The 18938-nt window shown below is 39.7% G+C and overlaps 1 protein-coding gene across 1 annotated transcript in view; it reads right to left on the reverse strand.

Annotated features, from left to right (window-relative positions):
- Window positions 1-8478: 8478 nt before the first annotated feature.
- The window catches only part of LOC121860904 (dopamine beta-hydroxylase-like), a 45599-nt gene continuing 35139 nt past the window's right edge, over window positions 8479-18938 (reverse strand). The window contains exons 9-12 of the mRNA XM_042358272.1: window positions 18274-18456; window positions 16645-16832; window positions 13687-13818; window positions 8479-9262 (exon numbers count right to left, since the gene is read on the reverse strand). Of these exons, the coding sequence (XP_042214206.1) occupies window positions 9112-9262; window positions 13687-13818; window positions 16645-16832; window positions 18274-18456 (654 nt within the window). The 3' untranslated portion in view covers window positions 8479-9111. The remainder of the gene's footprint in view (window positions 9263-13686; window positions 13819-16644; window positions 16833-18273; window positions 18457-18938) is intronic.

Raw genomic sequence — 18938 nt, forward strand, 5'->3', positions numbered from 1 at the left:
GATGGGATTTATTTAAATTCTTTATAGTTTAATTATTAATTTACAATATAGCAAGACACTGTAGCAAGAACACAAAATTCTGTTTTACAGCTTAACAGCTTAAGTTTACTGTGTGTAAAGAAACCTGTTTCAAAACATAACCTCCATTTTAAGATAAATGATAATATTTGTGTTAGTTTTACAGCTGTAAGTATAACAGATTTAAACTTGGATTACATTATGGACGAAGTGTTTTAACAGTCACATTATATTAAAAGTCCAAATTAATGCATCAAGGAATTGACAAAACATTTAAAAGTATTTATGATGAAACTAATTGGAGTAACATCAAAGTCGAAGAAGTGATATCACATCGCTGTACACCGCTTAGGGTACATACAGAGATATCTTTGAGAGTTGGGACGCCTCCAGGACGGCAGCGGTGGTTGCTTCTGTTCTATGCTCCGTGTCGCGGCTGCTGCTCCACTGGTGCCAGGTGGGTCATGTTGAGTTGTTGCACTGTGAACAGAACATCGAGTCCCACCACGTCCCTTCACTGCTGTATGACTCTCCACTTCTGCTGTGGGCAGCCCTGTGACCTGTGACATAAGTCTGCACTTGGTCAAGTAGTCGACAGCTAGGTTCAATCAAGCTGGATAAGTACTCCAGTGCAGATCAGATCTCTCTCTCTCTCTCTCTCTCTCTCTCTCTCTCTTGTAAGTCAAGTTTAACATCTGTAACATCAGAAAGACCAACTTAAAACAGATTTAACGTCTTTAAAACCTAAGTGAACTGTTCAGTCTTATCTGCTTTTAAATTGTTTATTCAGGAACTAACGATGATCTAAATAAAAAATGGATAAAGAACTATATCAGATTTAGTTAATTGTACCAAAAGAACAATCAACTTACTTCAAATTTATCGGTTCAATAAGCACATGCAAATTCAACTCAACATCCTTACAAATTGTTCACTTCCAGATTATCTCTTCTGTGCACGGGAGTATTAGTGTAGAGAGGAAGAGTCTATTCCCGACCAAGGGTGATGAAACAGGCAATAAGAGTCATAAAGACCTGAGAATAACTATCAAACTCACCTGTGTGTAGCTTTTGAAATAAAAAATATGTAGAACTGCTCATTGACGTTATGATGCTATTTCATTGTTTCAACAACTCAGGTCTTAAGAGCCTAACGAGGGAGGGGGGTTAACTTAGATTTTTTTTATTATTATTATGAACTGCACTGAAGACCTTATCTGTTGAAGTACATAAATACATTATCCTTCTCTTTCATGTTTCAACACTACAATTCCCGTATGTAGCCACGTTCAATTACAAACTAATAGTAATGCTCGCCTGGGTGTGTTCGACTGAGTGTGTGAGGCGAGAGCAGTGTGTGTCGGCGGAGGTAAGTATGGATGGGACGCTCAACAGTCGCTTGCTCTCCAATCATTGATGTCTAAGTGTAACCTGCCACGGGGATTTTTATACAGTTCAGTGAAGTATTAAGTTACCTCATCTTAATCATTCGGGAATAACTACGTGTGTATTCATGAATTTGTCAGAAAGAAGAAAATTCTTCTTGAACAGAGGAGGAAATTCATTTCCAAGTTTCACTTAAACTACTGTATTATTTCCTACATTTTCTTCTTTTATTCATATTTCTGAATCAATCACGACAACAGAGACATATTAGGAAAATTCATTAGAACTGACCAACCTGCCTAACGGTTGTTAACTTGATAAGTGACCAGGTGATACATAAATAAAACAAAATAAAATGATAGACTTTTTTTAAATTAGAACAATAACAAAAATATAACTCAGGAAAATGTTCTTACATGTTTCCTGTAAGTTATTTTGTTTGTTAGTTTTTATTTTTAAACAAACACAAATTTTAACAGAAGTGACCAATTTCTCGGTAAACAAGGCATAGACACAACTCATCTTGGGTTCGGTGACAAGAAAGGACTTGACAACCATTGAGAAGCTACGACAGATCACCTCACCAAAATAATCCCAATGAAACAAAATGAAATTCAGGTAAATCAATCCATTTAAGTGTTAGTTTGTTTCTTGACTCCAGAAGCTATAGAACAATTCTACTTCAGACTCGTATGTGAAAAAATTAATTACCATCTTGGTGGTCCGTTAAGGCAGCACTGTATACTAAGGTCTTTGGTACACAAGGAGGCATCGTGGTTGGTACCTGACTACCCTCAAGTCTCAATTCGTCATCTTTACTGCCTGGTGAATAGGAGTTACCCTCGACATGAAACGGCTTCTGAAGGTGAGTACTGCATCTACTCGGCCATCACTCACACCCAAACCAAACCAGGCAACAACGTCATTTTATCCTAATGACTTATTGCTTAAATTGTAACACGTCAGCTGGAAAGTAAATGATTACCCTTTTTTCTACAGGGTTTAGCACAGGTCACTGACTCACATTGCGGCCTGGGGGGCGAAAATGTAATAATAATAATAATAATAACGATAATAATAATTCATGGTAAATAAAATTTGTAATAAAAATACAAAATTAAAAATAAAATAATAATTCAAGGTAATTAAAATTTATAAAAGATATAAAATTAAAATAAAATAATAATAACAATACTAATAACAACAATGTAATAATAATAATGAAGAACCATAAATAAATAAATAGTGAGAACCGATTTATGTAAGTTGTGTTGTCAAAGTAAGAGAAACAATTGAGACCCTGTTATGTATTCTTTATTTTTATCTTGGTTTTCTATTTAATAGTTTTTAAGAGAAACATAATTTGGCTAGAATAATTATGTAACAGATTTATATTTGTTGGAAATATTGGCCGTCACATGACCTGCCGTCATGTGTGAGCCGTTGGTGCAAGGTGACTATCAAGGAAGGTAGAGTAAGGAAGATCAACTTACTTTAATTTGCGTATATTTTTCAGTGTCGCCGTTCCCTACGCCATCTAGCGATGACCGACAGAACTAAGGCAGTATATATATTTGCCCCTGAGGGGGCTAGTTTATTGGGCACCCCCTTGTCATCCTGTGCAAGGTGAAGCGCAAAAGCGTTTACAGCGCCCATCTGGGAAGCATGCCTAGTTCATGCTTGCTTTCATGACTCATGCATTAAGGGCGTAAATGCCTGAAAGGTCATGGATTTTGTCAGCAAGTTACATAAAGTGACAGAATGATGAGTGTGTGGGGGGAAAATTTCCGGTACAATTCATCTGTTTATGGCAAAGCGTGGCAGGTCCCTAATAATGTCAAGTGCCTGTCTCTAGGAGGAGGGATATCTGGTTTGTAGGTAAGAAAGTTAGGAGTTACTCCAGGAGTTTGGGCAGGGCCCCTGGGAGCAGAGACTGGGGTGTCGGGCATTGAGGTCCCCCACAAGGAGGGAGGGGGTGGAGGTGACAGGAGGGAGGTAGTATTCATGGAAAACGATGAGGGTCAGTGACTTGTGCTTGGGTGGGTTAATCCCCGTAAAAAAAAATAATAACAATACTAACTTTGACGTATTAATATTCTGGTATTGATATATTTATATTTATATATTTATTTATAGTTCATCTATTCATTCATGAAGGAAACCTAACCACATTATCAGTTGTAAACGTCATTCATTCCAAAATGACTGAAATTATTTTTTTTACAGGATCACAATTGTCGGAGTGTAGAGGTATAAAGGTAAACAAGAATGTCATAATGCACTTTATTATATAAACAAACAATAACAAAACTATCACAAGTTCTTTTACAAATTAATGTAGCTAAAAATTATAAGTATCATCGCACATGTGTATAAAGATGTTTATTAAATCAAATTGTTTGTCCTTTTCATCACCCGTAAGATGAATGATAAACTTATTTCTTGTCAATATTTTCTCAAAATGCGTCATGTATTGTTTACATATTAGTGTTAATAACGAATATACTGCAGTGATATTAAAGTTTACTATCAGTATCATGATCTCATCTTGCTCTGAGCGATATTGTTGACTAATAATTAATAAATACTCACTACCAGTAAATGCGTTTTCAATACATATTTTTTGTCTTGACCAAACGGAAAATGCTTAGATTTAACATATAGGTTTGGCAGGACGTTTCAGATTAAGCTAAATGAAGATCTAAACTCCATTTTCTGTCAATTACTGATATTCAGTGACCAATGCCATGGTAACTTAAACTAGTAACTACACTTAACTCCTTTATCTTCATGACATAATTATAATCTTACCCCGATGGAATTATAGATGTCTGTGGCTTTTCTTGTCCTTACAAACAACACAACCATGACAACCACGTGGAGCCATTTCCTGTGACTTTGGTTTTGTCACACTGAACGACTCTTGGATGTCCAGCCAGATGACGTCATATAACAAAACAGTCTTTGTTACAGACGTCACTCACGCGACGGTAGCGCTATCTATCGGTGACCGACCCAACTACCAAGTGCTCAGTTAGTGATTTGATGCTATTTTTTGGCGGCACGCAGCTGTATAGAGGAGTCGAGCTTCCTTACTCTGCCTTTCTTGGTGGCAAAGCTCATTAGAGACATTAGTCACTACCTACCCTTCGTCCGGTGCGATAATGCTGGCCTGGACATCTTTGTTTCGTACTTGACGGGTGTGTGCCTGACCAGAGCGTAGTGCGTAATACGGATTGTACTGTACTGTACTGTATTGTACTGTGGATGGGATCATATCTCGAAGCCCTATAGTGTGGCTTGTGCTCATAATGTCTGAGGACTGATATTAAGTACTATACTGAATATGTTCTGGGCTTGCGCAGTTCGATCAATATCTAACCAAACCTAACCAAGCCAAATCAAACTTAGCCAAGCCAATTCAAACCAAATTTAACCTAATCAAACGTAATCTAACCTTTTATTCCGAGGGGTAATCTCAGCACGCCTCAAGCTTTCAATAATGTTTGATCGAACTGTGCAGTCGCAGGCCCAAAACATTTTCAGCAGGGTACTGTCCAGTCTCGGCACGTCACACCGGAACTGCATTTTTTCAAGACTCAAAATATCAAGATGCGAGTTGTCATCTTTGAAAGGCTCTGAGTCAAGACATCCAAGTAAAACACTTCAAGGTTGGTGATATTAAACTTAAAACTGTTTTGGTATTGTATAAATCAATTTGTATAGGATGATGGATATTATTGTTTTTCTTCTATCACTTCCATAGTTTCTAGAGGTTTAGTTTTCTTGAAGGTTAATATTGAGTGAACTTTATCCTGGACCTAAGGCTGAGTTGATAAGAGACCCCTTGTATTGATACCAGTGGAGCTAAAGCTGTGCTACTAGGCTGTTTACAGTAAGAGTCAATGTCGGCTCCAATACCTCTGATCGTTGATTCTTCTGTTGATCTTAACGATAGTGTATCTCAGCTAGTTGGTGCATCCATCACGTAAATTACTAGTTTCTAAAGTTTCTTCGCACTTGAGTAGAAGTTTAATCAGTTATTAGGACTAGGGAGGTACTACCGCCTGGGAAGATATTGGAAGCATAATGTGTGGCCTAATGGTAGACCCTGCTGCCATATGTGACCAAGTCCCAGGTTCATGATCTGACTTTCTGCCTCATTTACACACAATTGTAGGGTCTCAATTGTTTCTCTTACTTTGACAACACAATATACATATATTGTTTATCACTCTTGATTTTTTTCATTTTTGTATTTCTTTATTATTATTATTATTATTATTATTATTATTATTATTATTATTATTATTATTATTATTATTATTATTATTATTATTATTATTATTATTATTATTATTATTATTATCATCAATATTAATTTACTTTTATTCTTAATTTAGTATTTTTTATTGTTTTTTTTATTTATTATTATTATTATTATTATTATTATTATTACATCTTCGCCCCTCCCCCCTCCCCCCCCCTCCCTCGGCCCTGATGTGGGTCAGTGACCTGCCCCTAGCTGGGCTAGTCCCTGTAAAAAAAATATAATAATAATTAAATAAAAAAAATAAAATAAAAATAGCGCAGGTTTTCAGAGGCTGATATTGTGAAGGCTGAGGCTGGGGGACAATCGTTAGGTAGTTTTGATAGGGAACAAGAGTGAAGCGGGGGATCTAGAGGTTGTTCTGTGCTTCATCATTCCAATTTTAATGCAGGCTCTGTTACTCTCCAGCCACAGTCATCCATTAATGTTCAATGCGTCATGAAAACCAATGAAACTAAACATAATTGCAATCCTTTAACGTAGATGGCGCTCGTAACATCCAACCATCTACACAGAGAGGGAAAGATTCATTACCAGATTATAAATACATTTTCGCTCAGCTCCCTGCCATACGTTAACAGTTAAGATAATACAAAGCAACAAACTAATTTAATAGAAACATGAGTATAATACCCAAGTTACAGTATCGATTATTTATAAGAGCCTTTAACAGCATAATAAATAAAAGGCTTGCTGATGATAAACTAAGGCTATATTATTTAGAGCAGTACACATGACACAAGGTACAGGATACCTTGAGGTGAGGAAACTTTTTTGATACAAGATATGGTAATGAAGAACAGATGTCACAGATGTCACGGCATATGTTGAGAAGATTTTTAGCTGGCGAGGCCCAGAAGTTGATGATGTAGAGGATTAGACGGATTATCTGTAATGCTCGTGAGTTGTAAACAGTCTGGTGGGTGTCACAATAGGAGTGAGGGAAATGAAGCATCCAAAGATGGTGAGATAGGTTCTAGAGAAGTTACCTTTGTCCATTCAAGATATATGGCGGAGTTGGCAGGTAGCAGACTATCTCCTCTCATCCCTTCACTACAGGGCGCCATTATTAATGTTTTATTTGGTTAACGACAGACGATTTTATTCAGCACATACGAGTTCCTGTACACAAGTGGTTAATGTTACAGGATAAGAACATTGACCTGTAAAGTTCTCTGACTTGGTGGGATTTAATGAGAAGGAAGCTGTGTGATGTCTTGTGCATTATTTAGAACCACAGGGACCGCTTGAGAGCAAGAATAAATTGTAGTATTTTATTTACCTCCAAAGAAGATACTGCAAAACCTCCAATGAAATGCATGTTTTGTAGTAAGACACTTTCTTTGGAGGTGTGTGATATCTTAGTGTAAAAGTCAGATGAGGAATATAAAGGTTTCATTATTAGGAACGGTCTATGTTTTGGTCGTCTGCTTAGTGGCCATATGTCTATAGATTGTAAAAAGTAGAGGACATGTAACAGTTGTACGAGTGCCCACCCAACACATTTGCTTCAGTTCTTAGTTAAGGTTAACGAATAAGTCAAGTTCACCTGTGGTTCAGTTAGTGGTTTCGGTGAATGCCAAAGTGAACATCACAAACAAGACACCATAGTATGGAAGAATGTATTCCAGTAGAGGAATTGATTCTTTTTTTTAATTTTGCCGCGGACAGCAGCTAGTTTATTGTGTATCCCATACATATCCTATGAACGGTAGCGCAAAAAGAATTACAGAGTAGAGGTCACAAAGGGTGTTTATCAGAGCCCAGTGATTTTGATATTATGGCAATGAATGTTATAGAATATTTCCAGTACATTGTTTGTTTAAGTCGGTACATAGAATTTTGATTAGGTACTAGATGCCAAGTGTGGATACAGCCTTAGTATATCAGCTATCTTGTCATCAGAGATAAAGTACTGTGCCATTGCATACACAGTGTGCTTGGATCTGTCCCTATAAGGTTCTATTTTTTCACAATCTAAGACGTAGTGTTGGAGTGTGTGGCCATATGTCTTGTTCACATCTGCCTGAGGGGCATACTGCCACATGTACTTATATCCTAACCTTAGTCTAGCGGTTACAACACCTAATGATCTTGTTACTTGCTCCATATACATGTTTTATTTGATACATCTCATCATGGTAAACAATGGATTGGCTAGTGCCTATTTGCACTTGTCTACTGGCTTCAATTTCATCAGTAAGTTCTTTTCTGGTTACAGTTTTTAAGGTTCTGAATGCCTGTCCCTTGTCTGTCTGTAGCACACCGGGACAGCTCCCCGTGAAATATATTACCAGGGTACTGAATAAAGTTGGGTTGGGGTGGAGGGTGGAGGTATGGAAATCATTGGTTTTAGGTCTACAAAAATAACATTAATAACAGGATGTGATTTGTGCATTTGGCATCTTTATACCCTGCACCCCCCAAAGGGGTGGGGTTATTTCGTTGGCATTATGAGTGTCCAGTGCCACATTGCCGTTAATCCTTTATTGTTTAAAGTTTGGGTTACCAGATATGAAAAAAGTGGTTACAAACATTCAGGGATCCCACAGGGTGTTGCCACCAAGTTTCGTGAAAATCGGTAGAGCAGTTCTTTGTCCTCCTTACGGGCGTGTGCTTTGGAATACGAGGCAAAAAATTTGATCCTTAGGCTACAATTTGAACCGATGTAAAATATATATTTTTTTTAATAAATATCCATCTAATAATGTTCATACATCTTACCGTCATAAGGAGAAAAAACACTTTTTTTTTAATTATCGTTTTATTTTTTCTATCATCCAAAGTCCATTCACCTTATTATAGAATTACCCAATTACTGACACACCCAAGGATATACAGTTAATAAACCCCAAGCTGTGAGTGTCAGTGTTCTACCTATACTCAAGCTGGGAGTGTCCGTGTTCTACCCATACTCAAGCTGGGAGTGTCCGTGTTCTACCCATACTCAAGCTGGGAGTGTACGTGTTCTACCCATACTCAAGCTGGGAGTGTACGTGTTCTACTAAATGTTGTAATAAACTGTTTTAGGGAATCCTTTCCTTATAATCCATCTTATATTTTTAATAACATACAACATACATAAGCTTAACTATGGTAGTCTTCAAATTCTTTATTCTTCAAGTACATGAACAACAACTGTTAAAGTATACGTCATTTAATCGTATATAAAATGTGACCTTGAAGTTCTTCACTAATTTGAGCGTGTCATCTTAGTAGCCCCTCGGACGGCCGTTCACTTGGCATATTTAAGATCTTAAAAATACCTGAACATGCGCCGAGGCTTTTCTAGTTTGGACTTAAAAAGAGTTCCCGTCACAACCATTAACTTAAGAGTAACCGTTTGTGCGACGGCACCAAAAGCCCTAAGAAGCCGATCTATTTTAAAAGAGTGTCCCCCTCCATACTGTCGTTTTCTCTAACCACATCTTTGTTCTGGTCACATTTTCTCTGAGGTAGAGGAAGAGGGTGACGGACATGAGGGATGGCAATATTCTCCCAGTAGCCGGGGAACCGTGCACCTGATGACCTGCAAGGCAAAAAATAAATAAAAATATTTATGTGGCAAGAAGAATTAATATAAATTCCATATATTATATGAAATGGCAAAAAAAAAATGCCATCGTCTTGACTCGCTAGCTCCGTCTCTTATTGTCAACATTGATGCAGAGTAATCATTTAGGCAGGGCTGTGCGGTCTTCGAAGCCTTTCATGCAGCCCACTTCTGAAATTACCATGAACCCAGCCTGCGGCCCCCCACATCCAGGGCTTAATAATATATCGGCCAGCATGACCAACTCTGCCGCATTTCATATCACAGAGAAATTGGCTTCTCTTCACACCATCAAGGCAACAATTATTGGTCAGGATGTATTTGACGAATTGGACAAGGTACTGAGCAAGTTCGACCTTGATTACAAGAAACTGGCTAGTCTTACAGCTGATGGAGCTCCGGCAATGGTAGGTTTAAGGGTAAAATGGAATCTTAGAATATTGATTTTTCTTCACTAATTGTATGTCATTGTATCATACATCAAGAAACTTTGTGTTCAAAAACACTGAAATTTCGCCATGTGACGAGTGTCCTTGTAAAAGCAATCAACTTTATCAAGTCAAAAGGTTTGAATCACCGTCCGTTTCAACAGTTGTTGGTAGACATTGAAGCAGAGTTTGGTGAAGTGAAATACTTTTGTGAGGTTCGGTGGCCAAGTAGAGCAGGAATGCTGAAAAGAGCTTATGATCTTTTGGGAGAAATTGTTTTCTTTTTAAATATAAAGATAACAGTGTCCCAGAACTGACTGATAAGGAATGGATCTGTGATCTAGCATTTCTGGTGGACATTACTCAACATCTGAACAGTTTGAATGTGAAACTCCAGGGAAAAGATAAACTCATAAGTGACCTTTTCTCGTTAATCAAAGGATTTCAGACAAAATTACGTCTCTGGGAGTCGTAAATCAGAAAGGATAATACAGTTCATTTCCCAACTCTCGGCAAGTATGAAGTTAAGGACGAGCAGTTTTCAAAGTTTGCGGATAAGTTGACAGCCTTGCAGGATGAATACTCACACAGATTACAGGATATCAGACGCCGTGCACTAGACTAGCAATAGAATTATTTGCCGCACCTTTCACTGTGGCTGTAGAAACTGTTCCAGAGATGTACCATATGGAAGTGATCGACCTCCAATGCAACAATGAACTAAATAAGAAATATGATATGTTACCAGGAATTTTATAAGAATTATTTACCAAGTGCAGATTATCCACAACTTTCTGCTCACGCACAAAAAATTGTCAGTGTTTGGAAGTAGATACTTATTTGAACAACTTTATTCAAAAATGAATTAAGCTCTTATATTACTGATGTGCACCTACTAAACATCCTTCGTGTTGTTACGTCATCCATCCAGCCAGATATTGTAGACATAGTTCAGCAAATACAAAGTCACCCATCCCATTAGCAACTCATTTTAGTTAACAAACACAGTAAGTATTTTGTCTATTTCGCATAAAATTTATCATTAATTTTGAATTTGAAAACCAGTATATTGAGTGTATGACCCATCATCAACCAATTTTTTTTTATTGTGGCTCTCTACGCAAAAAGTTTACACGCCCTTGATTTAGAGAATTTGCTGTCTGGTTATCTTCCAGAACCACGTTGTTTTCGTCGTTTAGATGGCCATATAAACACGTGATCTTTCTTAATATTTAGGGTAAATTTCATCTCTAATTTCATGATTGGCCATATTCAGGGTTTTTTTTTTGTATTCTGTACTAAATAGTCAGCATAATGTCTTGTACTCTGGCATTTCTTCCACAGCTGGTGCTTTTTTTTTTTTTAGGCTTTCTTGAATTTATTTTAAGGGGTATGCATCCCACTACTGTTATTTTATGAATCTCCATGAAGTCTTGCAATGATTGTCTATGTCCTCTTTAACAATATCCCCCCAGTTAATTCTCTTTAGTTTGTCCATCATCAGCTGTTAATCCCCACGGCTGCAGTCACAGTATTCCTTCTCCACCATTCTCTCCCGACTATCAAAGAATGTATCCCACGATAGCACGTAGCGGTCGCTGGCCAGAATTCGTTTTTTTCCCCAACATTGACCTCGTCTACCATTGCTCCTCAGTCATCAAAAGTGAAGGTCGTCTCCCCTCACGTGAGGAATGAGCTCAAGTAATTAAAATCTCCTATGATGAAACCATGTGCTCGGGATGCTGTCTGGATGACTATGAAGATCTCTCATTTCCCTCTCACACACTCAGACAAACCTCTGCTCTCACACACTCAGACAAACCTCTGCTCTCACACACACAGTCAAACCTCTACTCTCACACACTCAGTCAAACCTCTACTCACACACACAGTCAAACCTTTACTCTCACACACTCAGTCAAACCTCTACTCTCACACACTCAGTCAAACCTCTACTCTCACACACAGTCAAACCTCTACTCTCACACACTCAGTCAAACCTCTACTCACATACACAGTCAAACCTTTACTCTCTCCAAACTCACACTCAGTCAAACCTCTACTCTCACACACAGTCAAACCTCTACTCTCACACACTCAGTCAAACCTCTGCTCTCACACACACCTCAAACCTCTGCTCTCACACACTCAGTCAAACCTCTACTCACAAGACAAACCTCTACTCTCACACACTCAGTCAAACCTCTACTCTCACACACTCAGACAAACCTCTACTCTCACACACACAGTCAAACCTCTACTCTCACACACTCAGTCAAACCTCTACTCTCACACACTCAGTCAAACCTCTACTCACACACACTCAGTCAAACCTCTACTCTCACACACACAGTCAAACCTCTACTCTCACACACTCAGACAAACCTCTACTCTCACACACACAGTCAAACCTCTACTCTCACACACTCAGTCAAACCTCTGCTCTCACACACTCAGTCAAACCTCTACTCTCACACACTCAGTCAAACCTCTACTCTCACACACTCAGTCAAACCTCTACTCTCACACACTCAGTCAAACCTCTACTCTCACACACTCAGTCAAACTCTCACACACACTCAAAGCTCACACACTCAGACAAACCTCTACTCTCACACACTCAGTCAAACCTCTACTCTCACACTCAGTCAAACCACTCTCACACACTCAGTCAAACCTCTACTCTCACACACAGTCAAACCTCTACTCTCACACCCTCAAACCTCTACTCTCACTCTGCTCTCACACTCAGCCTCTGCTCTCACACACAGTCAAACCTCTGCTCTCACACACTCAGTCAAACCTCTACTCACACACTCAGTCAAACCTCTACTCACACACTCAGTCAAACCTCTACTCTCACACACACTCAGTCAACCTCTACTCTCACACACTCAGTCAAACCTCTGGGCCTCACACACTCAGTCTCTCACACACTCAGACAACACACCAGTCAAACCCCTACCTCACACACTCAGTCAACCTCTACTCTCACACACTCAGTCAAACCTCTACTCTCACACACACTCAGTCAAACCTCTGCTCTCACACACACTCAGTCAAACCTCTACCTTCTGCACACCAGTCAAACCTCTACTCTCACACACTCAGTCAAACCTCTGCTCTCCACACACAGTCAAACCTCTACTCTCACACACACTCAAACCTCTACTCTCACACACACCAAACCCCACTCAGACAAACCTCTACCTCTCACACACTCAGACAAACCTCTGCTCTCACACACTCAGACAAACCTCTACTCTCACACACTCAGTCAAACCTCTGCTCTCACACACTCAGACAAACCTCTGCTCTCACACACTCAGACAAACCTCCGCTCTCACACACTCAGACAAACCTCTACTCTCACACACTGTCAAACCTGTGCTCTCACACACTCAGTCAAACCTCTGCTCTCACACACACAGTCACACACCTCTACTCTCACACACTCAGTCAAAGCCTCTACTCCTCAGCTCTCACACACTCAGTCAAAGCCTCTACTCACACACATTCAGTCAAACCTCTACTCTCACACTCAGTCAAACCTCTACTCTCCACACTCAGTCAAACCTCTACTCTCACACACTCAGTCAAACCTCTACTCTCACACACTCAGACAAACCTCTACTCTCACACACACAGTCAAACCTCTACTCTCACACACTCAGTCAAACCTCTACTCTCACACACTCAGTCAAACCTCTACTCACACACACTCAGTCAAACCTCTACTCTCACACACACAGTCAAACCTCTACTCTCACACACTCAGACAAACCTCTACTCTCACACACACAGTCAAACCTCTACTCTCACACACTCAGTCAAACCTCTGCTCTCACACACTCAGTCAAACCTCTACTCTCACACACTCAGTCAAACCTCTACTCTCACACACTCAGTCAAACCTCTACTCTCACACACTCTCTGGCTTTAATTGTAATAAAGAAGATGGAAGAGACTTACTTGTTGCACTGCATGGAGAGAGGAGAGTTCTGGTAGAGGTCGGCCATCATGCCAGACCTAAGCGGAGTCCAGCGGATAGCCTGGTAGTTTTCTCGCCACCCTAATTCCGGCGACGTCTGCTGCAACTCCCACCTGCCGATGACCACAGCACTTGTCACAGTCATGTTGCCAAGATAAACACACGGAGGTTGTTGATATGTTTGTGAAGATCTCTGTTTAAGTCAACGCTGGTAAACATTAAGGTGTTGGTTAACTGTTTATATGTAATCAACGTATCGGTGTCAACAGTCCATATGGGTCAAGTTATCAATGACTTACGAACACAATATTCCTTTTGTCGTAATCTAGACAGGTATATTAAACAACTAAGACGATAAATGAGAAGTACTGGGTTCTAATTCTAAAGGTTAACAATACACAACAACTTGATGTGTCAAAGATAATGAAGGACAAATTAAGCAATTCTACCTTCCTCTAACCTGTATTAGCAATCAACAGTGTAGATGATTTAAACACACTAGTTAACTCCAACACTACGAGACCACGCTTAACATGTTATTTGATTCACGCCAGACGATTATATTCAGCTCAAAGGAGACCCCGTACACAAGGTGCTAGTAGACTATCCCCGTACACAAGGTGCTAGACCCACCTAGTAGACTACATAGGGTGTAGGTAGTAGACTATCCCCGTACACAAGGTGCTAGTAGACTATCCCCGTACATAGGTGCTAGTAGACTATCCCCCGTACATAGGGTGCTAGTAGACTATCCCCGTACACCTAGTAGACTATCCCCGTACATAGGGTGCTAAGAAGACTATCCCCGTACACAAGGTGCTAGTAGACTATCCCCGTACACAAGGTGCTAGTAGACTATCCCCGTACATAGGGTGCTAGTAGACTATCCCCGTACATAGGGTGCTAAGAAGACTATCCCCGTACACAAGGTGCTATTAGACTATCCCCGTACATAGGGTGCTAAGAAGACTATCCCCGTACACAAGGTGCTAGTAGACTATCCCCGTACATAGGGTGCTAAGAAGACTATCCCCGTACACAAGGTGCTAGTAGACTATCTCCTCTAATGGTCACGTCGTTGGTGAATTGTAAATATTTTTCTGCAGGGTTCATCTCTGTTGACTAATTGAACTTTCAATGGCTTGCTGGCAAATCATCACCAATAATCCGACAAGGAGAAGGAATTTGCACCACTGTCAAAGGATCTAAGAATATAATGAATATGATATTTATTTTTCCTTGCGAATAAGATAGTGTCAATATTCTTATCCCAAGAATATTGCTGTTCACGACGAGACATTTTTTATACAATTTTTAGGTTAGACGGGGGATATAGTGTTGTCACATCCACCTGTATCTCCTACTAAAGTGGAGTAGGTTTGTGTGTTACTATGGTGAAGGAACTAGAGAAGCTATATTTGTTTTGTGAATTTTGAGTGAAAGGGCTTTAGAGGTCCCCCAAAATTTGTGTATTTGTTTTGTTGAGTTTGAATAAGCTTTTGATGAGGTAAAACACAATAAATTTGGCATTAATAAAGGAGATCTTAAAATAAAAAATAAATAAAAACATCTTTACTGACAACAGGAGGCTGAAATGTTAGTAAATAATGCACTACTAATTCCATGGTTCAGAGTTAGACGAAATAAGACAAGACTGTGATCTCTTTCTTCAACATTGTATAATATGTATTCAGAATTCTTAAAGTGACAATGAAGGGAAAAAGATAATGGTAAAGTAATATCAAATTGACGCTATGAAGATGATACTGCTCTTAACACAGAGTGAAGAAGCATTGCGAAAACTCATAAACAGACAAGTGGAAAAAGGTGAAGAATATAGGTTAAGAGTTGCTGCTGAAGACACTAAAGTAATGGTTGTTTCCAAATTGGAAATAAACCCTAAAACAAAAATTATGGTCGGCAACATGGAAATAACACAGGTGGAAAATTTAGTGTACAGTATTTGGGAAGCAACATTAGTTGTGATGGTAAATGTACGAAAGAACTCAAAGCAGGATAGGACAAGCAAAACAGCATTTAATAGTCTTAAAGACCTAATGAAAATGGACAATTAACATCAATTTAAGAAAAGGGCTGCTGAAAGGCTTTATATGGCAAGGACTGATGTATGGGTCAGACGCGTAGACACTTTCAGCAAATACCAGAAAGAGGTTGGAGTAGAGGTCTTTGAGATGTGGTGTTATAGGCGAATGCTAAAATAAGCTATATTGTCGAGAAAAGAAAAGAATAAATGAATTACTTTTATAGAATAAGGAAAATTAGATAATTTGGTCATATAAATAGGGATGAAGGGATAATAGCAGAAATAATAATGGGCAAAGTTGAGGGTAGGAGGACCAGGGGATATTTTTTTCACGGGTGGTATTTTTTTTTAGGCAGCTCTTCCTTGACTTCCGGGATACACATTCTTCTCCCACGGCATCAAATATTTTTATAATTTTTTGCTAAGACTTTGTGTAATATTCTTCCTGTGTGATAGACCCCAGTTTATTCACAGTAGTTTTTCCCTGTTTTCAAGGATTTAATTCCATCTTAATAATGGAGCTCGGCGGTCGAATGAATACAGCGCGCGCCTCCTGTTCCAGTGGTCGGTTGTTTGATACCAGGGCGCTCCCACTTCACCTAGTTGTAAATGGATACCTAAGTTTGCAACTTGGGGAAGTGAAGGCGGTCGAGTGCAGTACCGGTCATGCTGCCTCCTTGTGTACCGAAGGCTTAGTATACAGTGTGCTGTATCCACACTGTCCTTAACGGGCAGTCATGCCTTTGGGACCCACTTTCACTTTTCATCATACATTTTAGAAAAAAATGATCATTAGATTGTTATCAAATAATTACAAGAGAGTATTATACTGTAGTACCTGTAGAGAGAAGGACTGGGGTAACATGGGGTACACAGACAGGAGGAGGCTGCCCACCTGTTCATGAAGTTGAAGTAGCTAACGAGGGTGGCGGAGTCGACGGAGGACTTGCACACCTCGAGGTCCACCTTGGGATAATAGTGGACGTAGTTGACGCACATCTCGTCGCTGATGGCGAACCCTCCCACCGTCACATTGTCTCGTGACGTCGTTGAGTACTCGCATGTCATGATAAGGGAGTCACCCTGAGGAAGATCAGATATGGTCATCTCGTGTCAAATCAGGGATGGGGCGTCTACTCATCAAAAAATTTTCTGAAAGTTAAACGATTAAACGATAGTCTGGCAATGGGAAGGTTCTAGACAGGGTAAACACACGGTGGTGACCCACTACACCTGGGCAGAAGCAGTATCAGTCACCTCCCTGAAGTGTGACTGTACACTGTCTAGAGTTTTACACTAACTGCACCTTCACACTCTTCTGGTGGAAAGGTAACACAAAGGGGACTGCTCAACCATTTATTTTTAAGATGACCTAACCTAACCCAACCTAACCTAAAATACTTAATATTAGTTTGAGTTTGGTTGGTTACGCTAGCGATCTTCTCTGTAGTATTTACCAACAACATTTTGCCTCACACTATGTCGGCATAATACATGAGCACGGAATTATTAAGTAAGTTTAAATTCAGAGCGTCACCCAGCAGTAGATATGGGGGTAAACAACGAGGTAACACAAGCGACGTCATGATGAGTTTAGTTACATATTTAATCACATTATTGATGGACTCACATAATCGGGCAAACAATATAACTAATTTATGGCCATATAATACAAGCTGACAGTTTATAATTTGTCCCATATAAACAGCAAACGTACTGTACATAATACCGTTAAATTAAAGGTATTGCAGTTTATTTTTCCCCACGTTCTTTGGGTGGCAGTTAAGATACCCTAATGAAAGAACAGCAGGAGTAACTGGTTCATCGGCTCTGCTGGACAGATTGTTCACAAATTGTGGCGTTATTCTGTGAACCCGAAATGTCTTTATTGTTAGTCAAATTGTGTAAAGAGTCTGACTTATTTTGGCAAACATGATAATTTTATTTCATCTTATTATTTTCGCATGAGTGCAGATATTAGCCCAGGCAAAGATATTTCAAAATGGTTTCGTTAGAAAACACTTCAGAAATGATGTACAGTCCCCTTCACTAGTGCGTTTACAGGGACTTGCCTGATTTTGTGTGGCAGCCCTGTGTTTGTTTACATTCGACAGAAGGAAACTCGCAAAAGTTAACATACTATGGCATCAAATTAAAACAAATATCTTGTGTAATGATTTGTGGCATGTTTATAACGAGCCCCTGTAAACGTCATCTGGTATAAGGAGACAATAAAAGCGCACCTTTATTATATTCACATCGAAACTAATAATGATTAATCACCTATTAACATAATGTTTTGCAGTACATTAATAACCTTAACTAACTAGACGGTACCTCACACTTTTAAACATTTATCAGGCAGGATGTGACACGTTCATATTACTGTACTTAGTCCGGGAACACGTCGCGTGGGGTCGGATTGTTTTTCATAGGGATATTGTACTCTATATAGCCGAGATAAATGCATGACGAACATTATACAGCATCTAGAAATTAACCGTAAACTTAAACACACACACACCGGGAGAACATGGACTGGTTGGGAGAGGCGGCGGATCTCCTGAAAGTGGGTGGAGTAATGATTGTCGCGGTTCAACTCGGGTAGCTCCTCCTCCCCCCGCAGGTGCTTGGTCCACGCCCTTATCCCCGTCAGATGAGTGTGCAGCTGAGACCCAAAGATGTGGATCCCCTCCTCCGGCAGACCCTGCGACAGGAAGTTTATGGTGTTGAGACATATGTAATTACTTAGACAGGTGTTAAGGTACTGAGAACTAGGTGTTAAGGACTGTCTTACGGAAGTTTGACGGAGCAGAGCGGTGTTAGGGTACAGGGGTACCTGTGGAGGTTCTGGAGCAGGTGTTAGGGTACAGGAGTAGCTGTGGACGTTCTGGAGCAGGTGTTAGGGTACAGGAGTAGCTGTGGAGGTTCTGGAGCAGGTGTTAGGGTACTGCGGGTATGAAGCAGAGATACTCGGACAGGAGTTAGGATTCTGAGGACCACGTGAGAAGACCCTAAAGCAGGAATTAGGTACTGGTGCAGATAAAGAGGTTCCCGACTGTCAACAAAAACAGCGGCTATTGTGGGCATGAAAAATAAGTTTAAAAGTTTACTGCATTTTCGGTTATAATTATCATCTCCCCTCCAGCTGTTGAAGGCCATCTACGCCATATACTGACACTAGTGAGT

Source organism: Homarus americanus, unplaced genomic scaffold, assembly GCF_018991925.1.
Source record: "Homarus americanus isolate GMGI-L3 unplaced genomic scaffold, GMGI_Hamer_2.0 scaffold52806, whole genome shotgun sequence".
NCBI classification, from domain to species: Eukaryota; Metazoa; Arthropoda; class Malacostraca; order Decapoda; family Nephropidae; genus Homarus; species Homarus americanus.